The sequence below is a fragment of the Falco biarmicus genome, chromosome 9 (genome assembly GCF_023638135.1).
Source record: "Falco biarmicus isolate bFalBia1 chromosome 9, bFalBia1.pri, whole genome shotgun sequence".
NCBI lineage: Eukaryota > Metazoa > Chordata > Aves > Falconiformes > Falconidae > Falco > Falco biarmicus.
In genome coordinates, this window is record NC_079296.1 from 29,273,648 (window position 1) to 29,292,768 (window position 19,121).

Below are 19,121 nucleotides of genomic sequence, written 5' to 3' on the forward strand. Positions count from 1 at the left end.
CAGCGGCAAGGCCCCAAGGCCCCCGCGGGCCCTAGGACGGACTACCCCGCGCCCGGGGTCTCTGCGGAAGGGTGAGGCCGAGCCCCCTGCGCCTCTCCGAGCGCGTGCGGCCGCGGCGCCCCCTCAGCCCCGGGCCTTTATCGGGGCGGCCACGGCAGCGCCGCGGGCCCAAAGCCTCCCCGCGCGTGGCCGCGGAGCGCGGGGCTCGGCGTGCCCCGTGAGCGCCGCGCCCTGATTGGCGCCCGGCGGGCGGGCCGTGCTGTAAGGCGGCAGGCGATTGGCGGGCGGGCGGCCGCGTGCGGGCGCTGACTGGCTTTGTACACACGCCGGCCCGCTCAGCCCTTTAACAATGGGCGAGGCGGGCGGCGCCGCGTGATGGCGGGGGAGCCCTCGGGACGCCGCGCCGCGCTCAGGTGTCCCGGGCCCGGCCCCGCCGCGGCCGCCGGCCGCGCCGCTGCGTAGGGGTGAGTGGCGGCTCCGGCGGGGGGAGCGCCGCCGCCTTTGTGGGGGCGCGATCGCCCTCCCCCGCGGCCGCGGCTGCCGGGCTTCTCCGCGCCCCTCTCGCCCGGCCGTGCCCCGCGGCGGGAGAGGGCGGCTTAACGAGCCTCACTTGCGCGCCCCGCATGGCGGCCAGCTGGGCCGGGGGGCCGGGGGCGCCCCGCGGCGCGGGCGGCAGCTGATCGCGTTTAACTGGGGGCGAGCGAGGAAGGGGCGAGGGTGGCGCTGCCCGTCCCGCCCCGCCCGCGCTCAGCGAGCGCCGCTTCCTCCCCGCAGCCCAGGCCCGGCTCCGCGCCGCCCCGCTGATGGAGCTGGAGGCGCAGTGGTGGACAGGACAGCTGGCTGCCGACATCCACCAAGCGCTTCGCTACAAGGTAGCCCGGCGCGGCGGCGGCGGGGGGGCGCCGGGGGGCGGGGGCCGCTCCGGCCGCGGGGGAGGCGGCGAGCCGGCGGCGCCTTTGTGAGGGCTCCCGCAGCCGGAGCTGGCGCGGCCGCCTGGAGCGCGGCGGGTGGGGGGCGGCCGCCGGGGTCCAGCGGGACTCTGCGTCTCTGAGCGGCGAAAGGGCCCGTGTCCGGCCCGGGGCGGCGCTCGGGTGGCGGGCCGCGCTCTGACAGCTCACCTGGCGGGCCGCGGTGGGCAGGCCCGGGGCCGCGCTGCCCGGTAGGTGGGCCCGAGCCCGAGCTCCAGCGCTGCGCTGCGGCCGCGACGAGCGAGGCACAACCCGCCGGGGGCTGCGGGTAGCGCCGCCGCCCGCCCCGAGTGGCTCTTCGGAGCCACTTCCACCGTGGAGCACGTCTTTCGCCCGCAGCCGAAAGTCAGCTACAGTGGCCGAACCTACTAAAACCGTGCTTTTGCTGCCTGATAGCTTTTGATGAGTGGAGTATCTCTCTTGAAGGTGTGACTGCTAAAGCGACTTTTTCTTTTTTGCAGGGTTGAGGGGGCACACAAGAGAAGGACAGGATAATTTAATTGCTTCCAAAGTTACCATATACTAAAACTAAGTTAGTGTTGTGAAAGGTGAATTCTAAAGCTTAGTAGGTACGGGTGGGGAGGTGTCGGTTCATTTGGGTGGGGTTTTTCATTTCAATAGCATGTTTCAGAACTTTGAATTGACCTTAAAACTTCGAAAGTTTTGGGCGACTGCGTTCCACCTTGATGTCATCAGACTGTCCCGCTGGAAATTTGATTGTACTCAAAATCCTACTTATACTCAGTAAGCAGACTGCACAATCCAGCTCGTAAATTTACTCATTTTAATTGAAGACAGCACCGCTGTTCTCCTGTACGCAAGAGGAGATACTGGCTACTAGGCAGGAGTCTAGGGAGCGTTCTTTCTACTAGCCCGAGTTGTCTATTCAGAGTAGACGATCTACGTTGGATCTACGTTGATAGGGCTTTTGTTTTGTGGAGTCCCAACCAGGAGACCGTGTGAAGTTTACCGACACTTAACTAAGGGTCTGAGAGCACACTGTAATCAGTGTCAGTGCAACATCAACGAGATCTGATTAAGTCAACGTTTAAACATATGCATGCAGCAAATGTTGACACATGCACACCCCGTTCCCCTTCCTGAGGCTGCTGCTTTCAGCTAGCTGCTGGTGCCCTCCTCCTGGAGGCACCTGGAGGAGATCTGGCAGCATCGGAACACGCAAACACTTCAGTACAAAGTCCGATTGCTCAGATTGAGCGGTAGCAGGAGGGGGTTGAGTTAAGCTATTGGACTTTGCATTGAAGCAGCTGAGGAGTACTCACATGCCCTTGCTGTTTCCCTGTGGGGAGGTACAGCCTTTGCAGTAGAGTTAATACAACATAAATGGTAAAAGCTAAGGTTGCTCTATTACCCAATTACCCAATTGAAAGATGTTAAATTTGAAATTATTATACTAATGCTGTGCAGAACCAAGTTATTTCTGATTTCTTCTGCAATACTGCAAATATACTTTATTCTGTGAAAAGGGATGCTGAAATTATGGGAACAGAAGGAAGAGGGCAAAAATCTTTTGAAATTTCCACTATAAAATTGAGAATGTCAGCTATATTGATCTGATACCAATTCAGACTAAATGATTGTTTTAATAAAACTACATGCTGCTATCCATCTAGGAGCTGAAGCTGCCCTCCTACAAAGGCCAATCTCCCCAGTTACATCTGAGAAGATACTTTGCGGATCTGATTGCTATTGTGAGCAATCGGTTCAGACTCTGTCCTGCTGCACGACATCTAGCTGTGTATCTATTGGACCTCTTTATGGATCGTTATGACATATCTATACAGCAGCTGCATGTGGTTGCTCTTTCCTGTTTACTTTTAGCAAGTAAGTATGTAGCATGAAACTTTTAACTAGAGCAATGTAGGTTCTACTGCCAAATACAAGGCATGTCTTGATGGAATATGGCAGGTAGGGGAAACAAAGTGGTTATAAAAGACAGGCACATTGGAGTGTATCAGTTTGACCGACTTGGTAGAGGCTTTCTTCAGACTCTTGTTTTGACTCCTGTTGGCACCTGATGAAACTGAGGGGAGAAAAAACAAACTGCCTTTAAAAACTGATGTTTATGCTTGGAAACAAATTGTTCTAAGGTAAACTTTCAGAGCTGTATTGTAAGAATGGAAATGCCTTTGTGAGGACATTTCAAAATAGGTAGATCCAGTGCTGGAAGTGAGAAATTTGCATACCTGTGATAAAGGAAGAAATTAACCCTATGTAGACTGCACTGCACCCTACTGATGGTGCTGTGTGGTTCTGGAATACTTCAGATTTCATAAACTGCAGTGTTAAGTGAAGTAAGCTGAAGGCTAACATAAATCCTGTATTTCACATAGGAAGTGTAATAGTGGTGAAATACTGTTTTGGGTGAAATATTGGTGAATGCACAGTACTCTGAAGACAGAATTAATTACAAACACTCATTATGAACAGTGCTGCTTATATTGACCTAGATTCTTGTGATGTGTATCCATCTTTTGACATTTGTGGACCCCTTTTAGATGTCCTCAGATCAATATGGTTAATAGTTTGCTGGGGTACCTGCTGGCACTTCTTAAACTGACAGATTCAGAGAAACAGGTCCTGGTAACAGAACTAACTGTTGGTTCAGATTCTGCCAATCTGTTTCTCTGAATCCATTTCCATTTTCTCAAATAGGATGTATCAGGTTGTAGCTCTAGGCCCTCTTCTCTAGGACACCAGAGCACTGAGGTGTTGGTTATTTTTGGTATACTGCTTCCTTTTATTGCATCTCCTGTCTCCACCAAGAGAGCTATTCAGGATAACAGTTAAACAAGAAAAGGGTTATTTTAGATTCTTCTGGGGGTAAACTTTGACTGGATGCTACCAGCCAGCAATCTTCTCTTGGCAAAGGATGAGGTGTTGAGTGTGAAAACCTTGTCTCAGAAACCAGTGTGATACATTTAGGAAAATGGATTGGCTTTGAACTAATGCTGGATTTTTTTCAAATGAAATTTATGTTCTGAAGATATTTTTTTTTTTTAATTAAAAAATCACCTTTGCCATCTTTCATGACAAACTGCAAGTAGAGCTCCAAAAGCCTGGAGTACTTGCTCTTCTGAGCAGCTGTGTATGAATTGTTTCAGAAAGCACAAACCAGAATGCTATTTTAAACTTTTGCCCTGTGGGGCTTAAACAAGCAGTTTAATCAGTGGTGCAATAAGGTGGACAAATCACACTGTGATATATATGATAAAGTTATAGAAGTAATAAGAGAAATTATTATGTGACTCCTGAAGCTTTTATTTCTGTATTATGGGAAACAAAACCTAACGGTCTGGAACTGGTGTTAGATTAAGTCCTGTAGAAGTACCTCCATGTTGGAAAAAAGCAAATGTATATTCAGTCCTGCAAAACTCTAAAAATGTGCATTTACAACATATCATGTACTACTGAATAGAGAGTGTAAGATGGAAAGAATTCGCAATGAAATTGAAATAGCACAACCATATGGCAAACTGTATGGAAATGTGACACTTGTTTCTCTTATTAATGGGTTTTCTACATACACAATTTTGCTTCAGGCTAAAACCATACAGGCCTGACAAGTTAAAGTGCAGGGAAAGCGTAAGCTGCTAGCAGTGTTAAAGTTGAAACCATGTATATGGCTGTGTGTGTTTTCAGATGCACATTGCTGAAATCTACTTGTTTTGAACTGCTGGAGCAGGTTACCAGCTATCAAATCTGAAACGATACCTACTGTAACAGGCATTAAGAGCGGCCTCTTTGGCTACAGCTCTATATTCTGATGAGTTTTAGAAACAAAAAAAAAAAGGGGGGGGGGGGGGGGGCAGGAGGGTTATTAAAGACAAATGCTGTTTTGTATGCCAAGTCATATCACAGTGGTATTTCATTGAAGATGGGTACACATTATACAATAATTTGGTGACAAAAACTTGCATATGCAGTGCCAGTGATGTCCTAATAGAGCTTCTGCTCTTGGCAGTAAGCTTCTGTGTGCTGGGGTGGGAAAACCAACAGGAAACATGGCACTGCACAATATCCTACGCAGTGTTTGACATTATCTGTTGAAATTTAGCCCTTTATAGAACATACTCCCTTTTTGTCCCTGACATCTTCCATTTGAGCTTTGCATCTGCAGGAAAGTCTCAAACTTGTTTGACATAGTAGAATTGAAATATGACCAACACGGATGTTAGATACAGTCTATTTTATAGTTCATTTGTGCTAAACCTTTTTTTTTTTCCCCCCTCCTCTTTCTGTTCACCTGAAGGTAAATTTGAAGAAAAGGAAGACAGTGTTCCCAAACTTGAACAGTTGAACAGCTTGGGTTGTATGACTAACATGAATTTGGTACTAACAAAACAGAATTTACTTCATATGGAGTTGTTGTTGCTAGAAACATTTCAGTGGAATTTGTGCCTCCCAACTGCTGCTCATTTCATCGACTATTATCTTTCTATTGCTGTCCATGAGACCGATCTTCATGATGGCTGGCCAATGGTTTGCTTAGAGAAGACTAAGTTATATATGGCAAAATATGCTGATTACTTTCTGGAAGTCTCACTGCAAGGTGAGTTACGTATTTCAGGTAATGACTCCTCTGCTGTCTTGACAGACAGTGTCCAACTTAAATGAATCTTTTCCTTATTCCTTCTTTCTAGATCATGCATTTTTAAATTACGCTCCTTCTTTAGTTGCTACTGCTTGTGTAGCTTCTTCAAGGATTATCTTGCGTCTCTCACCGACATGGCCTACCCGACTCCATCATCTTACTGCATATTCCTGGGATTTCCTGGTGCCATGTATTGAGCGACTATTAATGTAAGTTAACAGCAGCAGCTTTTTTAAAGCCCATTTCCACATCTGTTGGCACGCCTAATTGCTGTTAGCACTGAAAGTAAATTTCTTTTTTAATTTCAGTTTTTCTATTCTAAAAATACTTAGGTGTTGGTAGTATTATTAGGTAATAACTGTTTTTTTTCTTTCCAAAAAAGAAAACCTTACTAGACCTAACTTCTTCCCTGTTCTTTCAACAAACAAACTTCGGCCTTGCGTTTCCACTGAAGATCTTCTGGTATGCTTTGAGAATCTGTGAAATAGTTTGTTCCCAATCTCTATAGTCTGAGGGAGCAAAAAGAGTTAGTGAAGAGTACTGAAGGCATAGGAGCTCCTTCTTACTCTGAAGACTCTATGCCTTGGAACTTCAAGGGATTATGGATCAAATGGATTATGGATCAAAGATGCAGACTTTTTGAGTGGCCAACTTTTGTGGGGAGGAAACGACCAGGAAGTTGTATCTATTTTTGCTGTATCCATTTTTGCACTGCAGCGGAGAGAGACAGCTGACATGAAATAAACATGCCAAGGAATGCCAAGTGAGCCTTCTGGGAAGGGATGTTACACAATCGGTTCTTTTATTCTGTTTAGATCTTAAGATCAAAACCTATGCCCACCATAACTGCTTTCCTCCTACAGAAGTTTGCTCTTGCCCAGATGTAACACAGTTGTGTTCTGTAGAAGCACAGGAACAGCTGTATCTGGAAGAATCACATCTTCCTTATAAGTGCGACATTATCCCCCTGATGATGGCCTCTTTTGGCTTCACTAATACGTGTAATGAAAGGAATAGTACCTAAAGCATTCAAGTGCTGTTGCAGAAGTGTTTTCAGTATTGCTCTGGAATGGCAGGGGGAGGGGGCAGAGAAGGGTGAAGCCTTTCGGTCATCTTTGCAGTGCGCCATAAAGGGTTAGGTGAGGGGTTGAACCCCAACTGTCTTCAAGAGATCTGCCCTGTGTAGGCAGTACCAAAAAACTTAGATGCTTTTTGGCCCAACTGAAGCGTGTAAATGGCACCTGCTTAACCTCAGGCATAAAAGCAAGAGAAAAGTATGTCTGAGTACGTTTCAGACAGGTGTAAATCAAAGGGAATTTAGGTGAGCTGAACTAAATTAAGTACTGGGTGAGCTAGAATACAGGTGAGAAGAATTAAAAAAAAATACGCATTTCCAATCCCCAGAATAGGATCCAATATTCAATGTACATATGATCTTTAAGTACTGTAATGTAGATCTCTAAAAACCCTCTAATATCTTGTCTTCAAAAAGCTTATACTCTGTTACCCAATTTAAATGAGTTAGAAGCGGCAAGTTTTAATTTCAGTCTTTGGTAATCTGGCACTTTCTTGCAGTACACTAACAGACTTTATTGCACTGGTAATTTTAGATACTGCTGTATTATTGTTATTGTACTTGGCTTTTATCTGCATTTTATGTTGCTACACAATGAGGTGACATTCTGAAAAGAAACTAACCTAAAGAAATTTGAAAACCTTAGATTACTTTAAAGGGTTGGCTAATATTTTATCTTTCTGTTTTTTTTAAAACTTTGGAAGCTTTCAGATAATTGCACCATTTTTTAGAGTGATCTTAAAAGTTAACCCAAAAAAGTTTAAATGAATTATCTCTTTTCACATACTCTGTCTTCTCAATTTGTTTTAGTGCACACGATAATGACGTGAAGGAAGCAAACAAGCAAAAAGGACAACATGCTCAGTCTGCCCAGCACGCTGTATTTCAGACCCCAGCTCCAACTCCCCAGCAGGCTAATGCTCAACAGCACGTACCACAGTATCTCCAAGGTCATCAGTCTTCATTACAGTATCACCACCAGACATCGCAGCAGCAAAACTGTCAACAGATACCATCATCTAATCACACAGCCTCTTACCCACTTCAGACTTGCCCTGCTGCCTTACAGTCTAGTGCTCAGGCTCGAGGCCACGTACAGACTGGTGCTGCAATGTCACTAGCTGTTCCGCTAGAAGTGAAGCCATGTATAAGTGTCTCCTACAACCGGAGTTACCAAGTGAATGGACGATATTCCTGTATTACTCCCTGCTTTGAGAGGTGATAAGTACAAAATGGTTTTGTGCTTGTTTCTTTGGGGTGGGAACTTGCGTTGAGGGGAATTGTTTTGGGTTTTTTTGTTAAACCTCAAGTAAGTTTGAGGGCAACAAATGGAATAAAAAACCAACTGTCTTTCCAGAAAAAAAGCAACTGGATTGGCAAGCAGTACCATAGCTCAAATACAGACTGCAGAAAATAAGCACACAGAACACCCTCTGAAAAGAATGTGTATACCTGGGGGTACCAAGTTCTTACTGTGGCGCTTGGAATACTCTGTGCTTCTAATGCACGTCTTTGAAATATTAGTCAAAAGAAAAATAGCTGTGGACTAACTACAGACTTACTTTTTAATGAAGGAGATACACAGTATTATTTTGAAGAAATTTATGTAATACCACCATACAGTATTAACACTTCCTTTAAATTTACTGAAACTTATCCATTGGATGCCAGACTTCTCCAGATACATGGGGACCACAGGAAGAAATAGATCTCACCTGGCTAACTCCATACTCTTGCCCCTTTTTCAGCACTTGTGCTGGATATTTGTTTTAGGCTAAGGCATTTGAATTAACTGGTGTTTTGGCTAGTTTTAAGTTTTGTACCTCACAGAATAGACACTATGTTTTTGCTTCTTTTCTCCTCCCTATCCTTCTTATGTTTAAAGTAACTCTTTCATACTAACTCAGGGAATTTTCTGCTCATTACTCTGTGCTGCTGGTTTGTACACTTAATTAGGTATAACTTGAGGGAGGAAGGTAGAGAGGGAAGAGACCATAGCAAGTGGAGTGGCTTTTCTTCAGGGCATCTATATGCAGAGTACCAAAGGGATATGTTAGTGTTCACCGAACGTAGATGTGAAGAACTGCCCAGCAGCATGGTATTGAGTAATTGAAGAAAAGAGAAAGTTTCAGCTGAACCTGTACTGTACCAGACCTACTACAGTGGCTGCAATTCCTCTGTATACACACACACAAACGCATATATTATAAACCAACAGAAAGCATCCTCCAGCTGTACTGACAGGATCACTCGTACAATATCCCGTTCTGTCAGGCTTATAGCGGAGGGAAATTCTCAGGTAATAGTGGGGCAACTTTTTCTTCTACTGTTTGGGAGTTCTAGAAGATGCAGAGAGATTTACTCTTCTAAATGGGTGGATCAACGATATATTACAGAGTGAACTGCTTTATCACAATTAAGGTGCTAATTACATGACTTTATGGAATTACACCATCTCCTGTGGAGTGGATCATCTGAGGGTAGAACGCTTCACTCATCCAACTCTTGGATGAAAATGGTGGTAGAGGTATTAATGGAGGATTTTTGTTTGTTTGTTTTTTAAATACAAGAAGATACCTGACTTTCTCCTGTGGTAGAATATGGGAGGGAGAGGTAGGATTCTTATGTGGACTTAAGGCTTTTTTTTTGGTTTTGTTTGTTCTTTTACCACTTTCTCCCATCTTAGTGGTAGCACTTAAAATCATGTACCATCTAATAACGCTGAAGTGTTGTGAATCTTAGAGAGACTGTTTTGAAAGCAGGGGCAATTAAGATACATTATCAAGAGGCATGCTTTATCACAGGAGAGGGGGCCTTCCCTCCATTCTGAAAATTATGGTAGGACAGCTGTGCTCATTCTTTCTGGGGCTGAATGATAACATGCTACAAAAACCTATTTATTGTTGAGGAGAAGTAATCCTGTTTATCTTGTTTTGTTTTTCTTTGCATAAATCCCAATTTTTGTTGTGGGCTTCTGTAGCATATATGTACCAGTCAAGAAGGGTAGAAGGGTGAAAGAAAGAGATGACCCTCTCTGCTTTATGCTAGAGAATCAACTTTGAAATAGGCATAGTGTGGTCAATTCTTAATTAAAAGTGCAGGTTGGGTTTGGTTTGGGTTTTTTTTCCCCCTTTCCTTTTTTCATCTCTTAATGAATATTTCCCCATATCTAAGAGTAGTGTTAAGTAGAGACTTTCCACCTCATAAGATGCCATGCTTTCTATTCAGTATCGTTACCTATTTAAGAGGGAAATGGACTTCTTTCTGTCAGTTTCATTTTGTTGCAATGCTATATCCAAGTCCTCAGTGCTCTAACTACCTCTGATGCTATGAATGTACAGTCTTGTAATAGACCATGACTTGAAATAACAGCAGATGCCTGTAGCATTTTTTTCTGTATAATCTTTACATCAGCTAATTTGTCATCTTTATTTGTGACACAGCAGTATAGACTCTTCTTTTTGGGGGATTAGTAAATTTATGCCATAGGCATTTGATATATAAAAATTTAACTAATACTTAACACTGGAATTATAATGGGCGGGGGGCTTATTCAGTTAGTTAATACTGCAAATTTACATTTAATAGGGTTTGGTTTTTTTTTCTATTTTAAGACATTAGCTCAACCATAAAAAGATCCACTACATACTGTTTGTTTTTAATTTATTACTTATTCTGAGTTTTTTCTGACACTACAGCTGCATAATGACTACAGAGAAAATGTACACTGAACAGTTTCAATATATTATTTAAAAGGGCTTTACCAGTGTACATGAAAAATACACTGTTCTTACTATTAGAACCAAAATGTGTTTTTTTATGGGATAAATAAGAATGGTGCTCTTAAATGCAAAATGTCCAAAACAATGGAATCTTTGTGAGTGCTATGCATTCAACTTTTATTTTTAAAAATAAAAGTAGTTTTGAGTAAGAAGGCTCCAGTGTGTATTATGCTTTTGTGTTTGTGGTTTTTTAAAAATATGTAAACTGACCCTAATCTGTTGTGCGTCATCCCTGTGTATGGGCTGAAGATGTAAGGACTTCTTTCTTCCCCACCCCTTCTGTGACACTATAATAAGCTTCAGGAACACTCTAACTTCACAATGAAAAAAAAGTAAAACGGGAAGGAAATCATGCAGGAAGGGGCTCTAAAACTAATTGCACCCACAGCATATGCTAAACATTGCACACTTCAACAGTGGGTCTAGCACACAGCTTTAACAAAGAGATCAAGAACAAAAGAACTGTAGTAGTTAAAAAGAGTGGAGGTGAATTAATTTTGTTCTCATTTAAAAAAAAAATAGTGATAACTGGCAATCTTGTACTTCCAATATTAGAAATCATTTAGGAGATGATGAGGGAAGAGCCTTTTGTCAAGAGCTACAAGTGCTTAGGTTACTTCCAATAGCTGTGAAGGCTCAACCATGCTGAAGGCAGCATAAAATCATGTGCTGCATCCTAGCAGAGATGATTTTCAGTGCTTACAAATTTCTGAAAACTGCTTCTTACCAAAAGAAATTCTAGTTCTTCCTAACAACATGCACATTTCACATTTGTAGCAAGGCTATATGATTATGCCTAGAGCTCCAAAATTTAAGCAGGTTGCATAGAACTTAATTCCTCTGAAGTTAGAAAATGGAATTGTAAGGTCTCTGTTAGCTTGCACCCATCCATTTAGGAATAAACTCCTGATTGTGAAAACCCTTCTATAGGGCCTAGAGGCAGAGGCAAGCTCTGCTCTGTCCCACTAAAAAAACAAGGGCAATGCTCCAGTATGATAGTGGCATGCATATTACATGGATACTTTGATCTGGAACATTTGGTCCCCACCCTTAGGGCAGCAAAAGTCAAGTCTGTCTAGACTGTCTCATTAAAATCTGGAATTTTTGTATTTTTCACTGTAATTACAAAATAGGAACTACCCCTGACCTTTGCAAGTCTAACAGCAAGGACTGCCAACTACTTTTCAATATTTCAGTAGAAGTCTCAGCTTCAGATTTTAAATTGCAAGTTTGAAGCTTTTTGTGTTGTAGGTAACTAGAAATGCTTTATTTCTGCTTTCCATGACCCAGGTTCATGATCTACATTAAATATGAGAATATTTATATTCTTACAGCATTGCAAATTTAGCATAAAAGATGAAATTTAAAGTTAACAATTTAGTGACTGGCACATCACTAGAAATAAAGTTTTTTTGCAACTGTAATACTGCTGTTAGGAATATATAAGCCAGAAAGTAATGTAGCATCCTCCTTTAATAATTTATTAGCTCTACATGCTGAATGTTCACAGGAACAAAAGTCTCTTGTGTAGATAAGGCCTTATCTGACAGAACACAAGTGCCCAGTTAGTCTTACTTTATTACAAGGCTGTCAACGGCAGTTTTTGAAAACACCAAGTAAAGCAGCAATAACAAAATACAGACTGCTATTTTTAGTCCCCATTCCAACAGTATTGTAGAAGTTACAGCACAAGCACATTCATTTGTGAAATTAACATTTAATTTACAGGGAAAGAGCAAAATGTGTCACATAATAAATTTCTGTAACTTCAATAAACAAGACTGACATTCTGACAAAGTATTTGCTATTAAAAATTAAAAAAAAAACACACACCCCCCCCAAAAAAAAAACCAACCCAAACTTATAACTGAATATTTAAAGAGTAACTATATAGCTTCAGGTTTTCAAAATTCTCAGTGCAACTAAGGATGTGGGCTCCTGCTGCCAGTCCCAGTCCTACCAAGAGAAGAAGCGAGACTTAAGGAAGACATACAGGTGTTAAAACGGCAAACCTAGATGCAGTATGTAATGCTCATATTCCTCAGTGCAAGTCACTTAAATTGTTATTACACCTATTAGCTGGTATACACATTTTAAACCTGTTTAAAAATACTACTTGCTGTTTCAGGAGAGAAAATTCAAATGTTCAGAGAAAAGCAAGATGGAAGAGCACTGCCATAGAGCAACCCACTAAGGCGCTCTCAAGGCACGCATTTTCTGTATTCTAGGTATCATTTAGAAGACCACTGTAAGGCTATATATCCTGCAGAAATTTTTTCATCCTAATCAGTCATTAATTACTAGGAGATTTACAGCCATTGGAATGCCAATTTAGAGTTTATTCCACAGATAACATAGTGAAGTGTCTTCCTATAACAACATAATGCAGTGGCTTATTTCTTGTACTGAAAGGATGTGCTACGGTCTTGCTACATTTTGCAACCAAAAAGCTTCATTTTCCACTTTTCGTTACTTATTTAATGATTGTTGTCGGTCCCTTCCAACTGAAATTCTATGAGAGGTAAGCAACAGTAACTTTGTTTTTTAACATTTTAATTTAACTAAAGGATACTTAATTCACGATTTATCAGAGAAACTAAGTAGACCCACAAAAACAAATGCATGAAAACACACCTGAAGAGAAAATTCTTTACTGGGGATTGCTGAGAAATGAGTGCTGGTTTGATATACAGCTTCAGTTACTGACTGCAAATGCATGTATGGTATCCAGATATGGTATCTGGTAACAGGCTGGGGGGAATTACAGCTGTAACTGCAGATGGGAAGGATTATTTAAGAGGAAAAAAAAAACAACTTATGTATCTTTATCAAGAACCGTTCTCCAATTAAAACTTTTTAATATATAAAAGATGCTCTACTAATGTGCAATGCTTGTAGTTTAAACAAAGCATTTTACAAGTACCTTCTGGGGACTCAGTCGGTTTATCTGGTAACCAAGCTCTAATAAAGAATTATTTTCTCCTTAAACATCTTTTTCTATGCATCTTCAGGTATCTAGGAATCTTTATCATATTCAAAGAAATGAAAGATACTTAAAGCATTGCTTAGAAATTTTCAGAAAATTAAAACAGACAATTGAATAGAAAGAACCATAAATTATTGTACGTGTATTGACACAACAGCGCAGTTACACTACGGATGTTCCAATACTTGAGCCGATCAGAGCAGGTACTTTTGAGACTTGCACTCCTTTCAGTTTGACCTACAGATTTATTAGTGGGACTCCGCAGCAGAAGAGGACAGGCTGTGAAAGATTTTGCGAAATGGTGTTCTGCTTTACCCTCTTCTTCAGAGGCCAACCATATGCACATTTCAAACAAACACCTATCAACTATGTTACTTAGGGAAGAATCTTCTGGTTCTTTTGTTCTAACACACTAACAACAGTCATGCTTTGCTAAGTGTTGCAATATTTAATGAATAGATTTTGAAGAAGGAAAAACTGCACTCCAGGTGGCATCACTGCAGATCTCCAGAGATGGAGAAATTCCAGAAATGCCACATAGACTGAGCTGCCAGGGAAAGCGCCCTTATTTTGGAGAGTGGTTCTGGCCTTGTGTCATATCTCACTGCTCTTGTCTTACCTTAGTGCTTGCTCATTGTGGCACAGTAAGGATAATCTCCAAGGACTTGGATATTCCATATCCTTTCTAGCAGAGATTATAAATACCTAGAAGACTATCTCCACTGACAGATGAAGGAGTGGGCGTGTAGCCACACATCCAAAAGACGGTTGAATGACAGATGTGAAAACAGGATAAGATCCAACTGGGAAACAGGTTCTTTACTAGTAGAAAAGTCCCTACCAGGCTTCTATACCCAGGTTTAGATTATGTGCTCTAAAGGGATCCTTCCTCAACGCAGAGATGGTTGTAAATACGCTTTGAGAATTTCTTGTAAAGTCTCCTAAGACTTGGGAGAACTGGTTGGTAAAAAGGCAGCAAGCATGCATCCCTGCACCCTAAAAGAGACCACAAAGGCCAAGATTCTTTCTAATTTCTCAATCCACTAGATCGTGAGAACACAGAAGTAGCTTGAAGGCAGTTCCACCACCACTTTCTCTTCGAGAATGCTGCCTGTTTTGTTTGTTTCCATAAGCCATTCCCTGTTTATATATTCCTGTTTATACTTATGTTAGTACATGCATTGGTTTATATTTAAACTAGGAAACCATTCTACCTTCTGATTTAACTCCACATTCTTACATTCTCCCCATTGATGAAGCAGTCAGCATCCTGGAGGGGATAAAAATTTATCCAACTGCTTGTAACATATCCCCTTACAATACAGCCCCATTAAAAGACTTCAAAACAAGTTTTCCAGAATTAGTATAAATGCCATTTTTTCCCCTATATCAACACAAAATAGGTAACGGCAATGCTGTACACTTCCAGTGGAAAAGAAAGAAAGAAGGCTATTTAGGTTTCTTATATATTTGCAGTAAGATTATCAAGCACAGATTTATAACAGCACTTTCCTCTGCAACCTTTTACAAACTGTTCTTTCCTTTGAAAGAGGTATAGAACAACTCTGAACAGATCAAAGTCATGTGTCAAAAGAATAATTAAAGCATACATTACAGCTGTCTCATAAATACCACTGTATGTTTAAAAAACAGGACTAAAAGCATCGACTTCCATAAGTAGTTTTACCTTACATACAATTGCAGTGACTGCACTGACAAACTGAATAAATTGGTATTGCTTAAAGAATAATCTAGTAAGAGCAAATAGCAGAGGGGTGCAAAATAATATGACAAACGGGGTAAAATTAGTATTCCTGTACATCTCTCCATTAAGTCATAAAAGAAAAAAAGGAAAATTTAGTGTAACTGAAAGGCAATGTATTTAAACACAAAATTAACTAGAACAAATTACCACAGCTTTCAACAAGGGCAAGAGCTTAGCAGGATTTTCAAGAGATTAAGCATTTACATAGCTAATGAAATCATTCAGGATTTAAGCCAAATACTAATGAAGATAAGGAAGAAATCTCTCTTAATGCAAATTAGTCTATGACAGGACTTCTTGCACCTTCCACTTAACAGATCTGACTAAATGCAGAAAGCAGAGGACTTTCCTAGACTTCATATAGTAAAGCAGTTACTTTTGAATAAGTTTTTGTAGTATACTAGATGCATATTTGATTCCACTAAGCACTGCCTATGTTGTGTGCTTTTCTGAAGCACAAAAGTAAAAATGTGCAAACATTTATTGAAGACTTGCTTCTAAAATAGACATTCCCAAAAGCAGCAGTGGTTTTTTCCCCAAAATACAGAAAATACTTACACAAGAGTACTGCATGTTGTTCTTATTTCCCACAGCCAAACTGATGCAATACTATATGCAAAAGTATAAGGAATAAACTGTTGACCAGAAATTGTCCCCTCTCTGTTATATTGTTTTTCTCCCAGATACATAAAAAGTTTGTGTGTTTTTAAGAAAACCCCCTTCTTCCTCTGCCCCACACACTTCCTCTAGAGCTCTCTGCGGAAAGAGTTGCCAGGGTTTGCATAATTCAACTTGAAAACTCCTGGAACTGTATGATTACATGGTTATTTCCATACACAGGTTTGACTGTCATAGCAAACCATATAGTCTGTATTTAGCTAGCAATTAAAGATTTTGCTTTTTTCTTCTCTGTAAAGCAAATAATTATTCTGCAAGAATTTAAATTAACTTAAAACAGATTGTTTCAGTAATCTCCCACCCCATTTACATTTATTATGCAATTTTTACTTTTGATGTCCTCTAAATACCAACATCATTTTCATCCAGTGTTTAATCCATAAGGTATTAAAGATACAAATCAAGCAAAAAGGAACTACAGAAATTAAAATACATGTAAATAGAGTATGCACATAATAAATAGTAGTGAATGAACCACAATCCACATTACTTAAAAAGCATCTATAGGAATTACAATAAAAATTATGCTTTATTGGATTAGCTTCCATAGTCACTACCAGCAAGTTATCAATTACAGTGTTAAACTGTGAGTCAAAGACTGATTTTACAAGTTGTTTTTTTTTACTGGATGCTATAAAATAAACTCATACATACTTAAGTTAGGATAAACATCCAATAGCTGTTGCGGCAGATTCAGGGCCTTTAATACAGTTCATTACTAAACTTCTTCCTTTGTTGTTAAAACCACAAGTTATTATTTCTTCTGTTTGGAAGTTGTGCTTTACATTTCTTTTAAAATACATGCTCTTTGAAGAACTGTTTCTTTCTAGTGTCCTACAAACCAGAACATACAAATCACTTTGATTTGTAACTTCAAAGCCTGACTACAGAGGAAAATCATATAGGTAGATAATACTGTGTACTCCAAGGCATTAATCCATCCTATACTGCAATTCTTAGTGAATAAAAATACCTACTAAATGGATATTCAGTTTAAATTATTTTGAACTGTTTTCAGTGGATGATAGTTGAGGGTTGATTGTTGCAACGATGGTTAAAAATTGTGTTATCTTTAAAATTCTGTCCATCACACACTTCTGTCAGAAATGTATGTCTTATTCAAGGTCTATCCAAGTAAAACTTGTGGTACAGTCACATGAAATGCACTACAATTATGTAATATTTCTCAAAGGTTGGCATTACATAAAATCACTTTAATGCAGTATAAGAGATCATATTTAAGGTATTAAATCCATTCGAATCACATTATATCATAAGACATAAAAGGAAATAATAACTGTTTATATCTTCCTCAAAGGATTCTACTCACTAAGTTGTGGAAAAGGATATCAACACTTGAAGAGAAGAACAGTAGAGGACTTTTCCCAGGAGGACACATCCTGTGACAAATTCTCTTGGGAAACAGTCTTTTATAGTCTTGTAGTCTCACAGAAACAGAAGAGAAATCCTGGACCAATGCACTTAAACATTAAAATATAAGGAACTTGTAAAATGAAATTGACTTGGCAGTGTTAGGTTTAGAGTTGGACTTGATGATCTTAAGGGTCTTTTCCAAGCTCAATGATTATATGTTTCTATTCTATGATGTTAAGACCTCGAGTATTCTGCAATTCGCTTTGCATGATCCTATTCAAATTGACAAAGGTAATGTAAATAAATGTAACCTGTAAAGTAACAGATTAAGCATTTTATGGCAAACACAGCTATATTCCAAATACCTCCTAAGTCACTCTTTTCTCCCAAACTTCCTACAGTGTATGTTCTCACGATAGGCATCAGCTATGGCTGAATGCAGAGTCTGGAGCTTGACTAGAATAATCCAAATATTGTAACTGAACTTTCTATTCTTCTCTAACTTTGTGTTTCTCAGACAAACTTCATTTCAGTTCCTCCTTCAGGTCTTCGTGCTCTCCTCATCATGAGGGAAACATGCCCCCACCTTTCACTGTTGGCCATCACAGTAAGACAAAAGAAGTGTCTCCTTAAAAGGTTTCAGGAAAAGGCTATTTTGGAATCATGGTAGCAAAGTGGGGGGCTGTCCTCACATCAGCTCTAAGACATACACAGACACAGAGAGTACTCACAGACAATAATACCCACTGTAGTTGTTGTAAATAATATGTACTACTGGACACTGTACAGTATCATCATTCGTAACATTTAAAAATCCTACCACCCTGCTTTTGTAACACCTAAACCTCCTACGGAGTTTTGTAAATACCACAGGAATATTTTATATTTAATTTTATATTACTTTCAATTGCTCCAGAGGAGCTGAGAACAGAATTGTAACTGATCCAAGCCAGTCCTTTCTCATATAAGCAACCATTACAATACTTAAGACACGTCCTATCAAAATGCAAAGATGAGATAATTGAGGACACAAGGCTAAAACTGTTGGCAGACTGATTGAGCAACAATAGTGCTGCAGGTATAAATTCCAGAACTGGGTCCTCATATAACTTGGATCTAGCCAATCTTCTTAGCCCGAGACACAGCATAGTGTTGACACAGCCGTATCATTTCCAGAGCCCATGGAAGTCAGACACATCATTTTCATACAGCATTGCCCTTTGAACTAATAAGCACTGCTAGATGCAAGACCATGCTGTGCAGATTAAAGACTCGAGTCCTAAGCTCAGAGTTCACTGTTTCAGACTGATACAAAAATGACCTAGCAAAACACACCCACAGAACAGCAAAATAACTATTCCAAACTGCAGTTGCAGTATCCTAGAGGAACTCCTGTGTTAGATAAAGGGTTCTCAGTGTTGTGAACACTCTCATTTCACCAGCTCTCAGTCCTCGCTGAGCATCACAGAAAAAGAAGCTGTCCACTTTGCATCAAAGCATCTGAAAAGTTCCCTCAGATGGCAGATTTTGTACTAGCTGGAGAGCAGTAATATGGCAATAGAGGAAAAGGTTGTTGTCAAGACAATGTTGATAAGGGCTCTAGAGCTCAAAGAAGAGAAAGAAGATCAAAGCTTTACAATATTTTAAAGGCAGAGACATCATGTTCTGGTTACACAGGTAAAGCAACGCTTTTCTGTTACGATACTAGTGTTTTTCTGCCACCTACTGATACTTTTCAGCTCCCTCTTCTACCTGGCAGTTCACTCAAGATATTCAACAGATGAGTAGGCGACTCAGCTAGTTGCTGCTTCTGGCATTTGCACATGCAATTATACATCTCTCTGAAATTACTAGAATTTTAAAAATCCACAGCTCATT

At 40.7% G+C, this 19,121-nt stretch overlaps 1 protein-coding gene and 1 long non-coding RNA gene across 6 annotated transcripts; one reads left to right on the plus strand and one right to left on the minus strand.

Moving 5' to 3' along the window:
• The first annotated feature begins 307 nt into the window (after positions 1-307).
• Positions 308-10,594, plus strand: CCNJ (cyclin J). Of its 5 annotated transcripts, XM_056352377.1 has the most exons (6): positions 308-464; positions 775-872; positions 2,603-2,813; positions 5,242-5,541; positions 5,633-5,792; positions 7,469-10,594. In XM_056352377.1, exons 2-6 carry the CDS (start codon positions 804-806, stop codon positions 7,878-7,880), a joined length of 1,152 nt encoding a protein of 383 aa, XP_056208352.1. In that variant the 5' UTR covers positions 308-464; positions 775-803; the 3' UTR covers positions 7,881-10,594. The 5 variants fall into 5 exon arrangements, with proteins under 5 accessions (XP_056208352.1, XP_056208356.1, XP_056208353.1 ...); XM_056352381.1 differs by lacking the exon at positions 775-872 and having other exon boundaries at positions 326-464; XM_056352378.1 differs by lacking the exons at positions 308-464; positions 775-872 and adding an exon at positions 931-1,394.
• A 1,406-nt stretch (positions 10,595-12,000) lies between these two features.
• On the minus strand, positions 12,001-15,831 carry LOC130155420 (uncharacterized). Its single transcript, XR_008824070.1, has 2 exons — positions 15,750-15,831; positions 12,001-14,696 (listed from the first exon to the last, which is right to left on the minus strand). It is a non-coding gene; the product is annotated as an uncharacterized LOC130155420 (long non-coding RNA).
• Between the last annotated feature and the right edge of the window lie 3,290 nt (positions 15,832-19,121).